The sequence below is a fragment of the Pseudophryne corroboree genome, chromosome 9 (assembly GCF_028390025.1).
Source record: "Pseudophryne corroboree isolate aPseCor3 chromosome 9, aPseCor3.hap2, whole genome shotgun sequence".
Taxonomy (NCBI): Eukaryota; Metazoa; Chordata; class Amphibia; order Anura; family Myobatrachidae; genus Pseudophryne; species Pseudophryne corroboree.
This window is the reverse complement of record NC_086452.1, coordinates 271,706,749-271,729,999: the sequence shown is the minus strand read 5'-3', so window position 1 is coordinate 271,729,999 and position 23,251 is coordinate 271,706,749. Positions and strand designations below refer to the sequence as shown.

General features: G+C 43.7%; 1 protein-coding gene across 5 annotated transcripts in view; it reads right to left on the bottom strand.

The window, feature by feature from the left end:
* PDE4DIP (phosphodiesterase 4D interacting protein) overlaps positions 1–23,251 on the bottom strand; it is a 1,081,329-nt gene that overhangs the window by 640,395 nt on the left and 417,683 nt on the right. For all 5 annotated transcript variants that reach the window (XM_063940306.1, XM_063940302.1, XM_063940304.1 and 2 more), the window contains 3 exons: positions 9,912–10,025; positions 8,858–8,995; positions 1,667–1,846 (listed from right to left, as the gene is read on the bottom strand). In XM_063940306.1, the coding sequence (XP_063796376.1) occupies positions 1,667–1,846; positions 8,858–8,995; positions 9,912–10,025 (432 nt within the window). The remainder of the gene's footprint in view (positions 1–1,666; positions 1,847–8,857; positions 8,996–9,911; positions 10,026–23,251) is intronic.

Sequence of the window (23,251 nt, the reverse complement as noted above, 5' to 3'; positions counted from 1 at the left end):
ATCCTACTCCTCTCCACTTATAGCAACATCTTCCCCTTCATCAATACAGCCAACCCTTCCTCTCTGCTTCATAATAAGCCCCTCCATTCTGCATTAACAATTACTTTAGTAATCTACCCTTTCCTTCACTCTACCTATCATTAAGCCCTCACCTTTCCACATGCTTCAATTATGAACTTGCTCAAAATGTAACTGATTTCACATCAGTGACTCCAGTGTTAGCCTGCTTGTTCAAAGATGAGCTGATATGTCTATTAGATGCTGGTGGTTAGTGCCCTCCACACCTACATTACACCAATCCTTCTCCTATAAGAGCATTATGTTGTATTGGGCATTGGGGTGTAACACTACATAAGGGACGGACAGGAGGGTCTGCATGAGGTAATTTGGGGATGTAAATACACAAGGTGTCTTGTGTCAGTCTGGAGGGGAGTGTGCTGCATGGAATACAAATGTAATGACATAAATCCATCCTTCTTCATTTTTTTCTATAGGGACCAATGTGTTGTTGTTTTTTTGTTACTGTGTATGGCGGGGAAGGTGGGGGGAACTAGTTGGATTGGGAGGACAGGGGGGGCTCCAAAAATTCTCCCACAGGGTGCTAGAAGACCTGGGTAGCCCCTGCCAGTGCCTATCAACATGGATCACCCACGTTCTACCTAGTTCCTCCCACTGTCAAGTCCATACTTTTAAAACCCCTTTAGATGCTGCCGTGTCTGCTTTGTGTGTTAATACAACAAAAAGGCAATAACAATAAACAACTATGTCTTCATGATATAAAAACATGAGGTAGCCAGGATAATTATCAGGGAAATGTTTCTTGAGGGCATGAACAAACCAATACATATATGTTGCTTAATATTGTAAAACCCTTTAAATATTCCATCAATCACCAGAATTTTTTTTATTTATTTCAAACAGGTAGACATTGTTCCAATTTTCTCAGTATAACACTGTAACACTTGGTTGGAACATACAGTACTTACAAACAACCACATATAAAATTAGAATTTCACCCTAGCTCGCAATGCGGTCTTGCAGATGACTGCATGTATCTACTATAGTTGGGGCACCGGGCCAGAGCTTCTGAGAAAGCTTTGTCCTGGCAAGGGCTGCAAGCAAAGATATAGTTCCACTGCTTCCTAATTTGGACTTGGTGCGTGTAGTGCGTATGCATCAATGGATGTTGATGAGGAGGGCTCTAGAGGAACCCTCTCTGGTAAAATATGCCCTAAAGTAGTCCATAGGCTACTATTAGTTAACACTATTTTCAGATGGCGTTAATTGTCGGCGCCAAGCTTCAAAATTAAGTTTGTAAATCCAACAGTTTGTTTGGGGCTGTTTTTGCAGTCGGAAATGAAGTGACCGCAGCAGATATCCGAGATATCTATTGTGCTCCCTCCTTGTTACATTCTGGAGATGTTTAGATCCCTCCAAAATGTTAGTTTTGGGGAAATTCCCGGCAAAATAACTTTAATAATTATACCACAATCTAGTTTCTTCTCTTAGTATCCATGACAGCTTTTTAAAAAGATACACATAACTGTAGACAACTAATTAAATAACACAAACTCTATAATAGTAACTCAATCTATAATAAATCTGTATAAAGGGTGTTTAAGATTTTCTGTTCACTATTACTACAGTTACTCACTGATGTTCTCACCTCAATCTCTTTGTTCCTCTCTTGAAGTGTTTTTTGCAGCTGCAGAATAATGGCCTCCCTCTCATTCAGGGAACATCTGTATTTCCCCTCTGTTTCCTGTTTTAACCACTGCAGATTTTTGTAATCAGCAATGATCTGTTCCAATTCCAGGTCCTTAGCCTTCACAAGATTGTCCAAACTCTAAAATGCATGCAGGTAATCTAACTTGTTAAATATAGTTATTTACACATATATTCAGGTACGAACAAATGCAAAAACAATGGTAGCTCTTAACATCAACACAAAGATTACACACACATTTGTATTCTCTCTCGCTCTCTCTCTCTCTCTCTATATATATATATAATATATATACACACACACATACAATCTTTTGAAACACCCGGCACTCACGTGATATAGACAGCAACTGCTCCGGTGCCCTCCTGGGAAGTAATTGCCAAAAGATAGAGGTAAATATAGGCGGCACTCAGTAGACTTCATCTAGTTCCTTTTATTTATAGGTAAATCATCCTACAATTGTTTCGGGCATCAGCCCGTCATAAGGGATGCACATACCCTCACATGAGGCTGATTTTGCACGCTGACTAAGGGGGAAGGGTCTTTTTGGGGTATTTAAGTGTTGTATGTGATGGTATGTGCATCCCCGACGATGGGCTGATGCCCGAAACAATTGTAGGATGATCTACCTATAAATAAAAGGAACTAGATGAAGTCTTCTGAGTGCCACCTATATTTGCCTCTAAATATATATATATATACATACATATATACACACACACACACGGGTATATATATATATATATATATATATATATATATATATATATATATACACAACAAACCAAATGGAGGCACTCAGAAAGAAAAAAAAAAAAAAAAAGACGACACACCGCTGGATAGGACCTATCCAGCGGTGTGTCGTCTTTTTTCTTTCTGAGTGCCTCCATTTGGTTTGTTGTTTGTATGCTCTGCAAGAGGTTGCGCACCAGGACAAGTTGATCTGATTGGAACATAGAGTGCCGGACAAGTGGTATTTATATATATATATATATATATATATATATATATATATATATATATATATATATATAGTAACATAGTTAATGAGGTTGAAAAGAGGCAAAATGCCCATCAGGTTCAACCTGCATTCTGTATTAAGCTGTGCACATTATAATGCACCGGCTGAAGTAATGGTTTCGTACCAATTGACAACTAGATTTTGTACCACTCCCAGATACTTAAAGTTAATATATTAATATATTAAATGCTATAGCCTTGGATACTTTTTACAGCTAGAAAGCTGTCCAATCCGTTTTTAAATGCATTTACAGAGTCTGCCATTATTACCTTCTCCAGCAGGGAGATCCAAATCCTTATTGCTTTTACGGTGAAGAACCCTTTCCTATTTGTACGGAATTTTCCCTCCTCTAGCCTCAGTGAGTGTCCACGTGTCCTATACAGAGTTCTCTTAATAAACAACTCCCCTGCTAACTCCTTGTAATGACCCTTTGCATATTTGAAGATATTAATAACATCTCTTAGATGCCTCTTTTCTAGTGTATATATATATATATATATATATATACATACATACATACATACATACACACACACACATCACTATGTATATTTTAAATTATCTTAAATAAAATCCCTTGGTTTTCTTCACCAGTAGCGTGATAGATATGTTAAAAGCTACTGACAACAAATGCAAGAAAAATGTAAATTAATTTGGAGTTACCCTTAACGTATTCATATTTTAAGATTTAATTAACTTCCTTGGCATTAACATCTGATTAAGTTATGCAACAACTTTAAACATTTTGTTTTGAGGGTAGTATTCTTGAAAAATTCAATTTGTAAATGCAGTGAAAGAGTGTTTATAATAAAAGTGGTGTTGTTGGCATATAAGGTGCTTTGTAAATGTACACTTAAAAAATGTTTTAGCCTTTCCAATCCCTCTCATTAGTAATCCAAGAACAGGATCCCCGGGACCCCCCTGGGGAAGTTAGCCAAATCCATCTTCACACTAATACTACTCACCAAGAAGTGATGGTTTGGATTTATTTTGTGTCTAGTGGTCTGTCCAGGACATTAAATAATCACATATGAGTGGACAGTCGCATTCAGCCTTTCAGTCTGCACCCACTCAATACCATGGATGGACCACTAAAAATCTGTACTCAGGCATAACTATAGGCATCCAATGTGTCCGTGATTGATTATCATTTTCTATGCTAGACGGGAGTCAGATTGACGTGACCCAGCATATGCTTGGTCCAATATGATATTAATACAATCTATTAACACTGGCCCTCATTCCGAGTTGATCGGTCGCAAGGCGAATTTAGCAGAGTTACACACGCTAAGCCTACGCCTACTGGGAGTGTATCTTAGCTTCTTAAAATTGCGACCGATGTATTCGCAATATTGCGATTACAAACTACTTTGCAGTTTCTGAGTAACTTCAACCTTACTCTGCCTGTGCGATCAGTTCAGTGCTTGTCGTTCCTGGTTTGACGTCACAAACACACCCAGCGTTCGCTCAGACACTCCCCCGTTTCTCCAGCCACTCCTGCGTTTTTTCCGGAAACGGTAGCGTTTTCATCCACACGCCCATAAAACGCCGTGTTTCCGCCCAGTAACACCCATTTCCTGTCAATCACATTACGATCGCCGGAGCGATGAAAAAGCCGTGAGTAAAAATACTATCTTCATTGTTAAATTACTTGGCGCAGTCGCAGTGCGAATATTGCGCATGCGTACTAAGCGGATTTTCATTGCGATGCGATGAAAAATACCGAGCGAACGACTCGGAATGAGGGCCACAGTCAGTAGAGGGGGACATTATCAGTGTGATATCTTTACAACTGAGTGACACATTTTGGCAAGTAAATATTTTACAAGGTGGCTTCATGCTGTTGTCCATGCAGGTTATACGTTACTTTTATTGTCATCCTGAGTGCCTCACCTTCATTAATTCTACTAAAACTGGGCAAGAGTTGTCATAAAGCAAATAACTCACAACCTACAACTTTGAGAAATCAAAATGAGTATCATAAACCACAAACACTAATTGGGCGCTACTATGGATAAATAAACACCTCCATATTAACACATATCATAGACCAGAATACATCACAATCTGATTTGCAGATTAGGGTTATTAACTTTTTTATTGCCTCAATAGAAAAGTTGAAAGAAACACTTATGAATGGGGCTTTTTGTTCTAGCACTTCTGCTAGTGTTCAGGAAGTGACAAAAAGTCAAAAAGGAGATTTATTTGCTTAGCTGTTAAGTTATTTCTTCGATTTCATAGGGGACACAGGCTTTACGCTGGGTCTATGCTGGTGAGAAGGAGTCTGGGCACCAAATGGTTAACTTTTCAATCCCAGGCTCCCTCTCCTACTATACCCCAGCCACAGGCAGCTAGTTAAGTTACCAAGCCCAAGGCAGTAGTGATAAGAAGGAAGACAGGCACACACTCAGGTCCGAACACATTATTATTATTTTATTATTATCCTTTATTTATATGGCACCACAAGGGTTCCGCAGCGCCCAATTACAGAGTACATAAATAATCAAACAGGAAAACAGCAACTTACAGTTGATGACAGTATAGGACAAGTACAGGGTAAATAAACATAGTTACATCAGCAGATGACACTGGAATAAGTATCAGGTGGCAGAAGACTGCTGGATGTGGTACAGTTGAAGAACATTATAGTAAGACAAAGGATAAGCACATGAGGGAAGAAGGCCCTGCTCGTGAGAGCTTACAATCTAAAGGGGAGGGGTAGACAGACAGGGGTGACACAGATGGGGTACATAGAGAATGTGGAACAGAGGCTTAGGATGAGATTTGGCTGGGTTTGGTGAAGAAGTGGGTCTTGAGAGCCACATAGAAGATGTGTACAGGGGAACTGGAAGCAGAGCAAAGCTCCGCAACCCAAGTATGTCAGGGCAGGCGCCCTGTGTCCCCTATGGAATCGAGGATAAGGATTTAACAGTTAAACAAATAAATCTCCTTTTCTTCTTCCTCCATATGGGGGATTTACGCTGGGACATACCAAAGCTATTCCTCTAAGAGAGGGGACGCGCCTAAGCTGCCTGAAAACCCTTCATCCGAAAATGGCAACTGTAGAGGCAAAGGTGTCAAAGGAAAAGAATTAGAGAGACATATGGTCAAAGAACCATGTGGCCACTCTACAAAGCTGCTACGCAGGGGGCACTGCGTTGAGCTGGCCACGCCTGGATGAAAAGAGCTGCCACCAAGGCTGGGGCAGGAAGGTATGCTGCAGAATAAGTATTACAGATGAACAAACTAAGCCACCAGTCCAAAGTCTGCTTGGTAGCCGACCAGTCCCATTTGAAAAAGCCATATAGGACAAACAAGGAGTCAATACCTGTATAGAGATTCTGTGTCCTGTCCACATAAATCCGAAGGGCCACACAACATCCAAGAATGCCTCCTCCGGTAAAGAATCTGGTTCCTGAAAAGAAGGGACTATGATCTCTTGGTAGAGTGAAACCACGAAACTACCCTAAGGAGGTAACCAAATTATGTCCAAAGAACCGCCCGGTCTGAGTGAAAAATCAGATATGGAGTGCGACAAGACAACGTACTCAAATCTGACACCCACCGGGCCAAATCCATGGCAAGAAAGAAGACAGTCTTCCACGTAAGCCAACGAATGTCCACAGTGTCCAAGGGCTCAAAAGAAGAAGCATGATGAGCCCTAAGAACCAAAGTTAAGTTCCATGGAACCACCGGAGGTACAAATGGAGGCTGCATGTGGAGGACACCCAGTAGGAAAGTCCAAACATGAGGCAACAGCACAATCTGTCTCTGGAAGAGGATGGTAAGTGCTGAAACTTGTACCCTCAATGAAGATAGGCGACTCTGAAAAGTCGGTTGACAAGACACCACTCACCCACCCCTGAAGACTTGTGAAGGTGGTGAACAAGGCCTAGTCCTGAATCTGAAAGCGAAGGCCCCAGGCCAGGTAAGATTTAAGGAGCCACCGCAAGAGGGAGAGATAGACCTCTCAAAAGTAGATGATCGTTTGTGACTTGAGCTGCAGACGGGATTTGTTCCACCAGGACAGCGTCTCCCACTGGAGAGGACAGGAGTGAAACTGGGCATACTACACTATGTCGAAGGTGGGGACTAGAGAGACCAGGATCTGCATGCAAGGGTTTAGTGACACTAGCGATGGCATACAAATGAGCAAATGTTGGCCTTTAATTTCCGGAGTTTGTCTATGGGACAGAACACTTGCTGAACTCTGGAATCCAGCAAGGCCTAAAAGTAACATCTTCTGAGATGGAGTCAAGGATGATTACCTTCAACTGATAATCCATTCGTGAGACTGGAGAAGGCCTAAAACGAGATGGATGTACTCTCTGGGACTGAAAAAGCAGGACGCCCAGATAAGACAGAATGCAGACCCCTCTGTGTCGAAGAGGAACTGTCATAACTGCCATAACCTTCGTGAAGATATGAGGAGCTGTGGAAGGTACAAAAGTGAAATGCCCAAAGCTAAAAGTGCTTCTTCTGTACAGCAAACTTGAAGAAGCACTGGTTACTGAGCCAGAATAGGAATATGCCCAGAGGCAGTCTGGATGTCCAAGGAGGCCATGTAGACCCCAATTTTAAGCTTGTAAGATGGAACAAAGAGACTCCATGCGGAACCTGAGAACCCGCAAGTACCTGTTGGCGACTTCTGGCTGAGTATTAGTCGTAATGAACTGTTCGTATACCAAACCAAGAGGAGGTTGGTCCGACATGGACACAAGGGCAAATGGTATCCTACAATGTAGTTCCCCATTGCTTAACTGCCCTAGTGGTGTAATGGGGGTGCAAGCAACCTGTACAACCACTGTCAGAAGAGCCGGTGGTCTCCCTCACAGCAAGCTTTCCGGCTGTGGCTCCTGGTGTGTGCTGTGGAGCCCGGCCATAGATGCTGCTGGGGGTCAGTTGAGCGGCAGTGCAGGTGTCGGGTAGGACACCTAGTGCTGCCGACTCAGTAAAAATAAAGGTAAAAGAAAGAAAGAAAAGTAGAAGCTGATTAACAGCAGCGTCATAAAACAGTGCCCACTCCTGCAGGCGTCAAATGATAAACTGGCTGCCTGTGGCTGGGGGGGGATCCGGACTGAAAGTCGACAGTAACTAGGTCGACAATGTCTAGGTCGACCACTATTGGTCGGGGGTAACTAGGTCGATGGGGTGTCTAGGTCGACAGGGTCTTTGGGTCGACATGTTCTAGGTCAACAGGTCAAAAGGTCGACATGAGTTTTTCACAATTTTTTTTCTTTTTTTGAACCTTTTCATACTTAACGATCCACGTGGACTACGATTGGAATGGTAATCTGTGCCGAGTGAAGCGGTAGCAGAGCGAAGGCACCATGCCCGAAGAAAACGACACCAAAATAACATTAAAAACTCATGTCGACCTTTTGTCCTGTCGACCTAGAACATGTCGACCTAAAGACCCTGTCGACCTAGTTACTGTCGACCAATAGTGGTCGACCTAGACATTGTCGACCTAGTTACTGTCGACTTTCAATACCACACCCGGCTGGGGGCAGGGTATAGTATGAGAGGGAGCCTGGGTTGCTGGGAAAGAAAAGTTAGCCATTTGGTGCCCAGACTCCTACTCACTAGCCCAGGCCTGGCCAACCTGTGGCTCTCCAGATGTTGTGAAACTACACATCCCAGCATGCCCTGTCACAGTTATAGCTTTCCCTAATAGCAAAACTGTGGCAAAGCATGATGGGACTTGTAGTTTTGCAACAGCTGGAGAGCCACAGGTTGGCCAGGCCTGCACTAGCCTATACCCCGCGTAAAGTCTGAAATCCCTATGGAGGAAGAAGAAATTACCTTTATCAAATAAAAGTGCAAAGGAATGTTTCCTGGACTTTAAAGCCCTATCTCTCCTAAATACTCCAGCTCATTTATTATTGGTAAATGGACTGCCCATATCTCTTGGAACTGCCAAAACTACTTTTCACTCTGAAACGCCTTTTTTTTGCTGCCTGTTAACCATAATGATTTGAAATTATCTTAACTAATTTTTCAGTACCTGATGTAAAATACGGTATTATGTTCTAGCTTCAACATAAACATCAGAAATATAATGGATGTTTCATCTAAGTGTATATTACATGCTATGAAAAAGAACATACGTTTATTGTCTCCTCGTTCCCGGAAAGAATGTTACTCAGCCGCTCCAAGTCATGCTCTCTCTCACGGATAACCATTTTTAGCTGCTGAATCTCCTTTTCTTTCTCCTCCAGAGCACAGAATTTATCGTCCACAGCCTGCTGTTTTATTGAACAGAAGTATTCTGATTCAATATTTCATTGAAAAGTGGAATTTTACATAGTATTTATATGTGACTCTACATCAGTTATAACAAACCAAACAGTTCACAGGCATATTGGGGCAGATACAGAGATGAACGCAATCGGTTGTACTTGCTCCTACATTGCATGCATGGAAATAAAGGAGTATATTTGCCAATCTGTGGGAAAACTACACCTACAGTATGCTTGGTTTCATAGCTGTCACCACTATCAGTACAGACATGCACCAGCCCTATACTTGGTCAGCCTGAAAGATAGGTACATTTGTGCACTAACCACAATTTCTTTAAAACACCCACAGTGAACTTAGCCTACGTGGGAGCACCCCACTACCACCAAGTAATGTCCCTTCAGCCACAAGTGGAGATGCCACGGGGCTGTGTATTTGAAAATGGGGCTGTGTATGTGCGCAATGTGAAAACACACAAGATACGCCCACAAAACAGACTTGCCTCAGCCCCGGGATACACATGCTACATGAACATGGAAGCAAGACTGAACTTTATCTAGGAAGCTGCTGCAATTAGCAGCGAAGGAGGGAACAATCCATCTAGTGTTACTTAACAGAGCCGAATAAAGTGATTCTATTAGGAGAGTTGCATTCGCTGTCTTACATATACACTTTGCCATGAGATCCCGTTACTACATACTATAAGACTGGAGAACTGAAAAAGCGCTGGTGTCTGAACCAGATGGGAATATGCCCATAGGCAGTCTAGATGTTTGGTTGATGTAAATTACATATTAAAAGTGAACTGGTATTCAATGCACTCTAAAAACTTTTTTGCTTTTCTCCATGTAAATCTTAAATTATTTGAATGCAACATGAAACTATATAATCCCAGTTATGTACTAAAACTTATCAGTTATTTACCTCTAAGGCAGTGTCTCTTTCTTTGATTCTCTGCCGCAGTTTCTCCAACATGTGTTCATTACCGACTTGGATTTTGTCTAAACTCTCTGGACAATGCAAGACTTCCATGTACTCCTAGGAGAAAAGCATAAACGGATTGCTTAACTGATTCTATAGGTCCCATACATAACTGCAACTTGTCTGAGGCACAAGTTGGATCCGATTTCCCTGGACCTCCCCCAGCTGCTCCCTGGGAGTGCTTCCATCCGATTTGGTACTTGATGTGCCATTTTTACATGCGATTTATCGCATATGATATATCGCATGCAGCTGCTGCTGCCGCTGACTGAGTGGGTGGGAGGGTTCAGAGAAAACCCACTCAAGTGAAGACATCCGAGAAATCATATGCGATATATCGCAGGTGCTAAAAAACTAGCCGCGATGTGCACCTGATGGCTGCGTATCCAATTTATCTTATGTGCAGCACGTTCGACCACCGACTCAGCCCCGATGTGCACGGGACCGTGCATTGGATCGGATTAGATCAGATGTCAAAGACATGCGGCTGAAAAGAGGCCATATCGGACAAATGTATGGCCAGCTTAAGTCCTCGAGCATAGTGACACAATAAGCGATTAAAAAAGGCATTAACACAAATTGTTTTCTTATTATTAAAACCCATATCTCCAAATATCACTGTCAGGCATCGGCATTCAGTGGCATCTCACTTACCAGCGTGCTGGTGTGCAGGCCTCCGGAGGTCACAGCCCCAGTTTACGGCTGCATGAATGCTCTGTCCGCGGGCGCGGTGCCCATTGTCATTGTGTACCCATGAAGTCCATCCAGTGTGTACCCACCATCTGTGCAGAATGGGCGCCGCTATGACACTTGCGGTCAGCTGACCTGTAACACCCAATCCTGCGCTAGTCTGCAGACATGATTCAAGCATCCAATGCCTGCTGACCAAGGGGTATAAATCCAGAACATCGTCTCAGTCTCATCACCCTGAACAACGCGTCACATCCAGTGTATAACATCTCCTGTCTCCAGTGATTTCCTTGCTCCAGTGTTTCCGTGGAACTACATGCTCCAGCCATCCAGCTCTGCTACAACTCCTTCCACAGTCAGCTTCCACCTCTGCATACAGTAAAAGACTTTCTCCAGGTGCTACTTACCATTCTCACCTGTGTGTTGTTTATCTGCGTTTAGCGCTGTGCTATTCCATCTGGCACTTAAAACAACCAGCTTGCAATTTACAAACGGTCTCCTGCTTTGGCCATGCTTGGCTTTGTGGACTTGTGCATATATACATCCTGTGTGAATCTATTGCTGTTGATTTCCAGACCAATTACCAGAGTTACTATTGCCTGTGTTCACTGTCATCAGTTGCTTTATCATCATCTGCATATTTGATCCTGTTACCATCGACTTCCAAGTCGACCATCGATGCCTGCCATCGGCTTTCAGACCGGTCATCACTGTGTTAATCTCACTAGTTTACAGATCATCACCTGTGACTGTTGTTATACCTCTGTCAGCTTCCTTGCTCAAACCATCAGTATTGTTATTGTGCTTCAGCGACTGTCATACCTCTGTGTGTTAAATAAATATCATTGCGCACATGCACAGGAATCTTCTACAGCCTTGTTTCCTCCACCGCACCACCACTGACCCACTAGTGCCCCCTCCGGGAACAGATAGTTACAGACCTGACAGTTTGTTCAAGGCCTATGGACACGGACGGTGGTCAGAGTGTGGGGGCAGGGGCACTTCAAAGTTTAGTGCCACGACTCGATGGTCAAGAGGCTGCACAACAGCAATAAAAACAAAAAGTTTTAGAGTACTTGAAATGTGCGCAAGGCAGCTTTAACCGATATAAATTGTCTGGCAGGATGCCACCACACCCCACAGAAACAGAAATTGTACAAGGAAAAGACAATTTTCAGTATAAGCGCCACAGTATAAAAGTGATATAAAATAAATATGACATATATGTCCCTTAAGGATGTTTGGTATGTAGATCCTCAATTGTTCAACAGATGTTCTCAATTGATGTAGTTAATGTCCATCAGTTTTATATGAAAACAGAAAAGAGCAGACATACAATGTGTAATATTGTTTTATGCGATTTTTCTTCTTATATACAGAGCTGTCCTTATCCCATCAGAATAGAAGGGGACGGTAGCATAAATAGGGGATCTATGGCCCTCATTCCGAGTTGTTCGCTCGGTATTTTTCATCGCATCGCAGTGAAAATCCGCTTAGTACGCATGCGCAATGTTCGCACTGCGACTGCGCCAAGTAACTTTACTATGATGAAAGTATTTTTACTCACGGCTTTTTCTTCGCTCCGGCGATCGTAATGTGATTGACAGGAAATGGGTGTTACTGGGCGGAAACACGGCGTTTCAGGGGCGTGTGGCTGAAAACGCTACCGTTTCCGGAAAAAACGCAGGAGTGGCCGGGGAAACGGTGGGAGTGCCTGGGCGAACGCTGGGTGTGTTTGTGACGTCAACCAGGAACGACAAGCACTGAACTGATCGCACAGGCAGAGTAAGTCTGGAGCTACTCAGAAACTGCTAAGTAGTTAGTAATCGCAATATTGCGAATACATCGGTCGCAATTTTAAGAAGCTAAGATTCACTCCCAGTAGGCGGCGGCTTAGCGTGTGTAACTCTGCTAAAATCGCCTTGCGAGCGATCAACTCGGAATGAGGGCCTATATACGGTGCGTACCCCGACTCACACTAGGAAGAACAAATATGTGCACAAAAAGGTTTCTTTAAGATTCTTCACCCTCTCCGTGTGTCCTTCACCATATAGTATACAGGAAAGAGCATACCTAAACTCACTTTAAAGTGTGAATGAGTCAAGGATATAAAGGTATCTTTCTCCTATATTGCTATATCAATAAAGATGCATACCACACTCACAAAAAAAAAATGAAGATGTTCCTATCAAGGTATCTTTCAAATCCACAGCCATTTCAGACTTCAGGAGACCAATACGCAGTTTGGCAGTTCCAAAGCAAAAAAAGTAAGAATGGTGCCAATCAGTCCATTTTTTTTTTTTTATTACTTTATACAAAATCCCATAGTTGGGAAGAAAAAACACGTACATGAATGGACAACAAACACTCCTTAGAAGGAGAGTCAAATTAAAACATAATTTGCACCAATAAAAAATAAAGAAATCCAAATGTCATAAAGTGCAATAGATGATGAAAAAAATACCTCAAAGGCTGGCTTTTGGAGTTGAGAGAGGTTGCACAGTGGCCAGTATTGTCGATGCGTTTCGGCTCAACAGGAGCCTTCCTCAAGACATGTGGGCACTGTGCAACCCCTTGCTATTTATCTGGGCACTGGCCAATGAGGTATACAGGAAATGACCTCACACTTGCATAATCAATTATTAAAAGTATTGAAAGAATTGTAAATTCTTATACTATAAATTAAAAGATCACGTATAAGAAGCCAGCATGTTATACAATAACTGGAATTTAATAAATATTTAAGCTTAGTTGTAAGTCATCTGACAGTAAACACCCTCATGTAATTCACCTTCCTATATTTATGGTAGGGTAACTATGGCAATAATGTCCATTAGAAGGTTTTCCAATTCCTGCCTTTGACGTTGTTAGGGATAAGCACCGCTAAACATAGCGGTCTCTTCTGTCCCTAACACGGAAGTAACATGTGGAACGCATAGACCCGGTGGTGGAACGCAAACCGCGTCACCACTAAGGGTCCATTCCCGGAAACAAGCCGTGGAACGCATGTATGCGCCGTGGAACGCATACATGCGCCACGACGAAGCAGAGGCAGGCGCAGTGCGCTGACACCTCCGAGTCTGTGGGAGTGTGTTAGCGGGAACTTCCTCTATAGGTATAGGTTTAGGGGGGGAATATCTATATCAGCACACACCTTAGGAGGGTGTTTCCTGTCAGATGACTTACAACTCAGCTTAAATATTTATTAAATTCCAGTTATTGTATAACATGCTGGCTTCTTATACGTGATCTTTTAATTTATAGTATAAGAATTTACAATTCTTTCAATACTTTTAATAATTGATTATGCAAGTGTGAGGTCATTTCCTGTATACCTTATTGGCCAGTGCCCAGATAAATAGCATAGGGTTGCACAGTGCCCACATGTCTTGAGGAAGGCTCCTGTTGAGCCGAAACGCGTCGACAATACTGGGCACTGTGCAACCTCTCTCAACTCCAAAAGCCAGCCTTTGAGGTATTTTTTTCATCATCTATTGCACTTTATGACATTTGGATTTCTTTATTTTTTATTGGTGCAAATTATGTTTTAATTTGACTCTCCTTCTAAGGAGTGTTTGTCGTCCATTCATGTACGTGTTTTTTCTTCCCAACTATGGGATTTTGTATAAATTAAAAAAAAAAAAAAATGGACTGATTGGCACCATTCTTACTTTTTTGCTTTGGGACTGCCAAACTGCGTATTGGTCTCCTGAAGTCTGAAATGGCCGTGGATTTGAAAGATACCTTGATAGGAACATCTTCATTTTCTTTTTTGTGAGCGTGGTACGCATCTTTATTGATATAGCAATATAGGAGAAAGATACCTTTATATACTTGACTCATTCACACTTTAAAGTGAGTTTAGGTATGCTCCTTCCTGCATACTATATGGTGAAGGACACACGGAGAGGGTGAAGAATCTTAAAGAAACCTTTTTGTGCACATATTTGTTCTTCCTAGTGTGAGTCTGGGTACGCACCGTATATAGATCCCCTATTTATGCTACCGTGCCCTTCTATTCTGATGGGATAAGGACAGCTCTGTATATAAGAAGAAAAATCGCATAAAACAATATTACACATTGTATGTCTGCTCTTTTCTGTTTTCATATAAAACTGATGGACATTAACTACATCAATTGAGAACATCTGTTGAACAATTGAGGATCTACATACCAAACATCCTTAAGGGACGTATATGTCATATTTATTTCATTTCACTTTTTATACTGTGGTGCTGCACAACAGCAGATTACACAATTCCTGCAAGGGATGTCTTCCCGACTGGACACTTTACAACAGTCTCTTTCAAGTTCTGTTACTCCAGCTCCAGTTTCCAGTTCCACAGCTTCGGGTCCTCCAGTCGCTACCTCTCCAGGGTCTCGTCTCCATCTTCCTACGCCTAGTAAGTTCGATGGCAATCCCAAAATGTGTTGTGGATTCCTGAATCAGTGTGAAGTCCACTTTGAATTACTGCCACACAACTTCCCGACACCTAGGACAAAGGTCACATACATTGTGTCCCTCCTGACTGGTCCTGTCTTGAATTGGGTCTCCCTATTATGTGAGCAAGCAGATTCTCTCCAAAACAACTATACAGAATTTGTTACTGCAATCCGACGCATCTTTGATGAACCTGGGCATACAATATCTGCTTCTTCAGACATCCTCCAGATTCGCCAGGGAACACGCACCGTGGGACAATATATCATCCAGTTCCAGACATTGGCATCAGAGGTTAAATGGAATAATCAAGCGTTGGTTGCCATGTTTTGGCAAGGACTGTCTGATCGTATAAAAGATGGGTTGGCAACCCGATATCTCCCAGGGCAACTGGAGGCTTTAATCTCCCTATGTGTGAAATTGGACCTGCGTTTACGCGAAAGAACCAGTGAACGTTCTCGAAGTGACCCTCGCAAGCATCGGGCTATGCCTCAAGTACAGTCCCAGCCCACTAATTCTGATGAGCCTATGCAAGTGAATAGATCCCGCTTAACCCCGAGGAGCGGTCAAGAAGGTTACGGGAGAGACTGTGCCTATATTGTGCTGCTGCTGGTCACATGATTGGTTCCTGTCCTTCTCATTTGGGAAACGCCAGATCCAAACTTGTAAAAGAGGAGTCAAGTTAGGAATTTCAGCCAAAGCTCCTTTGTCTCGAGACCTCATCCTCCCTGTAACATTGGAAACACAGAGTGGATTACATACCTTTTCTGCTTTAGTAGATTGTGGTGCTGCTGGGAACTTTATTACACAGGCTGCAGTTGATAAGATCCATCTTCCTGTTTTAAAGTTGTCTTGCCCAGTCTACCTCACAGCCGTGGATGATAGTCGTATTGCCGAGGGTTCCATCAACCAGCAGACTAAGCCAGTGGTCCTGGGAGTGTGCTTCCTCCATTCCGAGTTCATTGAACTTTTGGTAATTCCTAAAGCCACTCATGAGATCATACTGGGCATGCCCTGGCTTCAAATACACAACCCACAAATGAACTGGTCCACACTACAGCTCACAGCATGGAGTCCTTCCTGTTTCCATTCCTGTTTGGCTCAAATCTGTCCCGTGAGATCTTCAGGGGAAAAACTCCAGTCTGGACTTCCTGAGGCCTACAAGGATTTTTTTGACATCTTCAGTGAAACGGCCGCTGACATTCTGCCTCCCCATCGAGAATGGGATTGTCCCATTGATCTCCTCCAAGGGAAAAACCCACCCAAAGGATGCACATATATGAGTGAGTACATAAGAGAGAATCTGCAGAAAGGGTTCATCCATCCATCCTCATCTCCAGCAGGAGCGGGGTTTTTCATCGTCAAGAAAAAAGTCGCAGGATTACGCCCCTGCATCGATTACCGAGGTTTAAATGATATCACTATTAAGAACAGCTACCCTCTGCCATTAATCACGGAACTATTCGACAGAGTCAAAGGTGCCAGTATCTTCACAAAGTTAGATATCCGTGGGGCTTATAATCTCATCAGGATCCGAAATGGCAATGAGTCTAAAACCGCCTTCAACACTCACGATGGCCACTACGAATATCTAGTAATGCCCTTCGGCCTAAGTAATGCCCCGGCGGTATTCCAGAACTTTGTCAATGAAATATTCCGAGACATATTGTACAAGTATGTGGTAGTCTACCTCGATGACATCCTGATCTTCTCCCATGACTTGGCCTCCCATCGCCAACAAGTGAAAGAGGTTCTTCGACAGAATCATCTTTATGGTAAACTAAGTGTACTTTTGAAACTTCTTCAGTGCCCTTCCTAGGGTACATAATTTCTGGTTCCGATCGTTAAATGGATCCAGCCAAGTTGGAAGCCATAAAGAACTGGTCTCTTCCCACTACACTCAAGTCAATTCAGCGTTTCATTGGCTTCGCCAACTATTATAGAACATTTATCAAAGGATTCTCCACATTGATAGCTCCCATTACTTGCCTCACTCGGAAAGGGACGAGTCCTTCCCAGTGGTCTGAAGAAGCACGGTCTGCCTTTCGAAAAATTAAACAAGCTTTTGTGTCAGCTCCTGTGTTACAGCAGCCAGATGTCAACAGGGCTTTCGTGTTAGAGGTGGACGCCTTGACGGTTGGTGTTGGCGCAGTCTTGTCTTAAGCGGGAGCCAATGGTAAGACTCACCCTTGTAGGTTTTTCTACCGTAGATTTTCACCCGCCGAGATGAACTACTCCATCGGAGACCTGGAGCTGCTAGCAATTAAACTGGCCCTCAAAGAATGGAGGTATCTGTTGGAGGGCGCCAAGTTTCCTATCACCATCTATACCGACCACAAAAACCTCCTTTACCTAAAGGCAGCACAGTGTCTGAATCCTCGGCAAGCAAGGTGAGCCTTATTCTTTTCTCATTTTAATTTCAAATTGCAGTTTCGTCCTGGTTCTCAGAATGTTAAAGCGGACGCTTTATCACGCTCCATGAGTGCTAATGAAGAGTCTTCAGAACAAATCTCTCGTCCAGTTCTCAATCCTGTGGTTTTTGCTTCCACTAATGTGTCTCCAGCTCCGCCTCCTGGCAAGATGTTTGTTTCACCTGAGCTTCGTCCAAATCTCCTGTCTTGGGCTCACACTTCCAAGTTCACTGGTCATCCTGGAATCCTCAAAACTTATAAGTTCTTGTTGCAGTCCTATTGGGAGCCACATATGGAAGCCGATATCCAAGAATTTGTAGCTTCATGTCCCAAATGCACCCAGCATACAGTTCCTCGTCAAGCTCCTGCTGGTCAACTGTTGCCAAACTCCATACTGTCGCACTCGGCTTGGAATTAGGATCCTGCGCCTGAGGTTTGCCTGAGGAAGCAAACACTTGAGAGGGAAGAAGACGAGGTGGCTGGATGTAATTCCTTCTCATGGGTTAGAAGCAACGGAAGTGGAGGTATCCGAGACAGAATGATCACTGTAGATGATGAGCTGCAGGTGGTAAACTATGACTTGAAAAACTAAAGACAGAACTGTGGCTTGAAAGACGAGGTTGAAGAACACTGACGATAATGAACCGAAGACTGTGAGCTGTGGCTTGAATAATGAGGCTGAAGAGCACAGTAACTGTCTATGACCAAAGATCCTTGAGGAATCAAGATTACTGAGAGCGCCCCTCCCAGATGGCAGCAGGTTAGGGACAGCGGGACTACTACAACTAGAAAGACTGAGGCAGAGCAATGCTGGAGAGTAACCAAGGTACCGAAGTATCCTGGGAGCACAGAGCTGGAGATCCTACACCTAAGTAGTAACTTAAAGCACTGGCACCCATAATCTGACCAAGCTCCCTTTTAAGAGGAGAGCTCTCCCTGGATTGGCTGAACAGAATGAGCCTGTGCAATTGGTTCAAAGCTTTGGTCTCCAACATGGCGGCTACTGGGCAGCAGACATACCTTCAGTGCTACAGCACCAGGACTCCCTCTGACCTCTCCGGAAGCTACTCCCTGTGCCAGTGATGCTGCCGCAGTAGCCTCCGGCCACAACGAACGGACCCACCGCAGCAGCCCCCGCTGCGCTGATCCCCGGGTCAGACTCTGAGACGTGACAGTACCTCTCCCTTTGAGGGGGGAACTCCGGACACCCTCATGGTCTGGTTGGGTACCTGGCATGAAAGGCTCAAATTAGTCTTGGAGCATGGACATCCTCTGAAGATACCCAAGACCTTTCCTCGGGTCCATACCCTTTCCAGTCGATAAGATACTGGAGACGACCATACCTCTTTCGAGAATCGATGATCTGGTGAACCTCAAATTTGTCTTCTTGAGCAGACTGGATTTTTGGAGTCTTAGGCAATGCAGCACGAAATCGCTTGAGAACCAGAGGTTTCAAAAGTGAAATCTGAAAAGCATTCGGAATTTTCAAATGGGGAGGTAACTTTACCTTGTAAGCCACTGGTTTAAGACCTTTTCAATTGGGTATGGTCAAATAAACCTGGATGCAACTTTCTTACTAGGTACTCTCAGTCTCAAGTTACGAGTAGAGACCAAAAAAATGATCTCCCAGTTTGAAATTTGGAACAGCCCTCCGTCTTCGATCTGCAAGTTTTGTATCTCTTGTTTTAAGCAAAGCCTTGTGTACTTGTTTCCAAGTCTTGGTGAACTGTCGTAATGCTAGCTCTGCTGCAGGAACCTCAAGTGTTGGAATATGTTGAAAATCGGGAATTATCGGATGATAACCGTAGTTTATGTAGAATGGAGTAGATTTGGTAGCGGAATGGAAGATTATTATGGGCAAATTCAGCAAACGGAAGATAATCCAACCAGTCATCTTGGGAAGAAGACATAAATAGACGTAGGAAGGTTTCAAGATACTGATTTACTCTTTCAGTCTGGCCATCCGTCTGAGGATGATATGCGGAGGAAATGTTTAGTTTAACTTCAAGTGCTGAACAGAGTGATTTCCATTACCTGGCTACGAACTGAGGTCCTCGATATGATACTATCTCTTGTGGTAATCCATGCAGTCGGACGATCTCTGTTATAAATAACTTTGCCAGACAAGATACTGTTGGAAGGCCAGGGAGAGGAACATTGTGCCATTTTAGAGAACTGGTCCACAATGACCCAGATAGTGTTTAGTCCTCCAGAAGCAGGTAAGTCAGTTATAAAGTCCATAGAGATGTGTGTCCACGGTCTTTGTGGTATTGGCAATGGGTGAAGTAAACCAGGAGGAGAACCTTTTGGAATTTTATGCTGTATGCATTTTGGACAAGCGGTTATACATTCCTGCACATCAGTATTGAGACGAGGCCACCAGTATGAACACTGTAAAAACTTGAGAGTTTTGAGACCCCCGCATGGCCCATAAAAGGTGACGTATAAGCCCAAGTCAATAACTTCTTGTGAAGATTCGGAGCAACGAAAGTTCTTCCTGGTGGGGGAAGTTGGGTTGTATGAGTGGCGGAGAAAGAAATGGGATCCAAAATGAATTGTTCTCCTGTGCAATCAGCAGAGGCATCAGAACTTAGAGAGCGAGAAAGGGCATCCGCTTTTCTGTTAAGAGAACCTGGACGGTAACTGAGTGTAAAGTTGAAACGGGAGAAGAAAAGGGCCCATCTCGCTTGGCGTGGATTTAGACATCGAGCGGTTTGCAAGTATAGAAGGTTCTTATGATCGGTGTTTACGGAGATTGGATGTTGTGCTCCTTCCAATAGATATCTCCACTCCTCAAAGCCAACTTAATTGCCAGTAGTTCTTGTTCCCCAATGGCGTAATTCTGTTCAGCAGGTGAAAATCTTAATGAGAAATATGCGCATGGATGGACTTTTTTTTTTATCTTCGAAGAGTTGAGATAAAACTGCTCCCACACCCACGGTGGGAGCATCCACTTCCACAACAAAAGGACGACTGAGATCAGGCTGACGAAGAATTGGAGCAGTTGTGAAAACTCTTTAACGAAGAAAAGGAATCCAAGGCCTCTAGCGACCACTTGGCTGGATCTGCTTCTTTTATAATTAAAGCGGTAATGGGAGCAATGTTGGAAGAGTAATTCTTGATAAATTTTCTATAGAAGTTGTCAAAACCAAGAAAACGCTGAACCCCCTTTAGAGTGGTTGGTAACGACCAATCCCGAATCGCTTGGACCTTGGCAGGATCCATCTGTAACTCCTATCCTGAGATAATGTAGGACACTTCAAAAGGTACATTTCTCCAATTTGCAGAACAATTTATTCCTCCTCAAACGCCCAAGAACCTCCTTGACTTAAACACAATGGGTCTTAAGATCTCTGGAAAAAATTTAAATGTCATCCAAGGATACCACCAAGCAGTTGTAAAGAAGATCCCTGAAGATCTTGTTCATGAAATTTTGGAAGACTGCTGGGGCATTACACAAGCCGAAGGGCATTACCAGGTATTCATAGTGCCCATCACGGGTATTGAATGCTGTCTTCCATTCATCTGCCGGGCGAATGCGCATCAAATTATAAGCTCCCCGCAGATCCAACTTGGTGAACACTGTGGCTCCCTTTACTCAGTCAAATAATTCTGAAATCAGTGGCAAGGGGTATCTGTTCTTAACAGTAATCTCATTAAGACCCCGGTAGTCGATACAGGGTCGCAAACCTCCATCTTTCTTTTTAACAAAGAAGAACCCTGCCCCGGCCGGAGAGGAAGAAGGCTGAATAAACCCCTTTTCCAAATTCTCCTGGATATATTCGGACATTTCTTGCATCTCTGGGAGAGATAGGGGATAAGTCCAACCTCTGGGAGGGGTCTTGCCAGATATCAGGTCAATAGGGCAGTCCCAACTTTGATGCGAGGGTAAAGTGTCGGCTCCTTGCCTGCTGAAGACATCTGAGAAAGACTGGTATTCCGTGGGAAACCGGAGGAACTTACGAGTGCGAAGAGGTCTCACTGTAGACAGGCAAATTCGGAAGCAGAATTCTCCCCAGGTGAGTACGTCCATAGTTTGCCAGTCTGTGTGTGGATGATGTCTCTGTAACCCCGGTAATCCCAGGATTAGTTCATGAGAGGCTTTTGGAATTACGAGGAAAGAAATGCTCTCTCTCTTAAGGGGTACTGTACGAAAGGACATTATCCCTTCGGTGATATAACTACCATCCACCACAGTGACAGAAATAGCCTGATCCAATCGGACCATTTGTATTCCAGATCGTTTGACTAGGGCTGCTGTAATGAAACTTTTGGCGGCTTCTGAGTCGAGTAGCGCAGGAATGGGAAGGGGCGATGAAGGAAGCTCCAGACAAGTTAGTAGAACAGATTCTTTTCTGGTGAGTAATTCTATGGAATCTCCTAGCTTAACTTCTCCGGCATAAGCTAGGAGCGGGAGTTTCCCGGACGTTGACTGCAGAACTTAAAGTGATCGGATGCGCCACAATACATACACAGATACCCTTGTCTCCGTCTCTGGCGTTGCTCATTGGAGAGGCGAGAACAATTGATCTGCATGGGTTTCTCCATTATTGAAGACTATGGTCGGGGTGGAGGATAGCCCCGTGGCTTGGGTCGGTTTGACTTTGCTTTCGCCAGGCAGAATTCTCTGTACCTTAGATCCAGTTTGTTGCACAAAGAACTTAACTTATCCAATTTATCAGGAACGTCCTGAGTTGCCAGATCATCCTTGATCTTATCGGATAGACCATTCCAGAAGGCAGCGATAAGTGCTTCTTCGTTCCAGCCTAGTTCAGAGGAGAGGGTACGGAATTGAATCACGTACTGGCTGACAGACCGAGTCTCCTGTCGTAGGATCTCCAACAAGGCGGAAGTGGTTCTGGCCGGCTCGTCGAAAATTTTACGAAACGTTGACACAAATCCTGAATAATTGGAGAGGATGAGATCTGCTCTTTCCCACAAGGTGAAGCCCATTCCAAAGCTTGTCCAGTTAAAATGGAAATTATATACGCTATCTTGGTCCGGGCAGATGGGAAGTTGGCAGACTGCAATTCGAACTGGATTTCACACTGGTTAAGAAACCCGCGGCATTGTTTCGGATTTCCATCGAATTTACTAGGCGATGACAGATGCAATCAGAGTTGCAGCTGGGGACGCAATTATGGGAGCAGGCACGGAGACTTGAGGTGCTGCCATAACTGCATGGAGAGAATGAAGGTGATCTGACATACTTTGCATGAACTGCACAATTTGAGATTGTACAGCCTCCTGTTTACTCAGACGTGACAGAATATCCGCGGTAGCATTGCCTCCCGAAGCCTGATCACCCATCGGATTCATGGGGCCAGTGCTTACTGTCACGCTCGGCCTGGAACGAGGATCCTGTGACTGAGGTTTGCCTGAGGAAGCGAACACTTGCGAGGGAAGAAGACGAGATGGCTGGATGAAATTCCTTCTCATGGGTTAGGCGCAACGGAAGTGGAGGAATCCAAGACAGGATGATCACTGTAGATGATGAGCTGCGGGTGGTAAACTTTGACTTGAAAAACTGAAGACTGTGAACTGTGGCTAGAAAGACGAGGTTGAAGAACACTGAAGATAATGAACTGCGGGTTGTGCACTGTGGCTTGAAAGACGAGGTTGGAGAACACTGAAGACAATGAACTTGGGGTTGTGAACTGTGGCTTGAAAGACGAGGTTGAAGAACACTGAAGATAATGACCTGTGGGTTGTGAATTGTGGCTTGAAAGGCGAGGTTGAA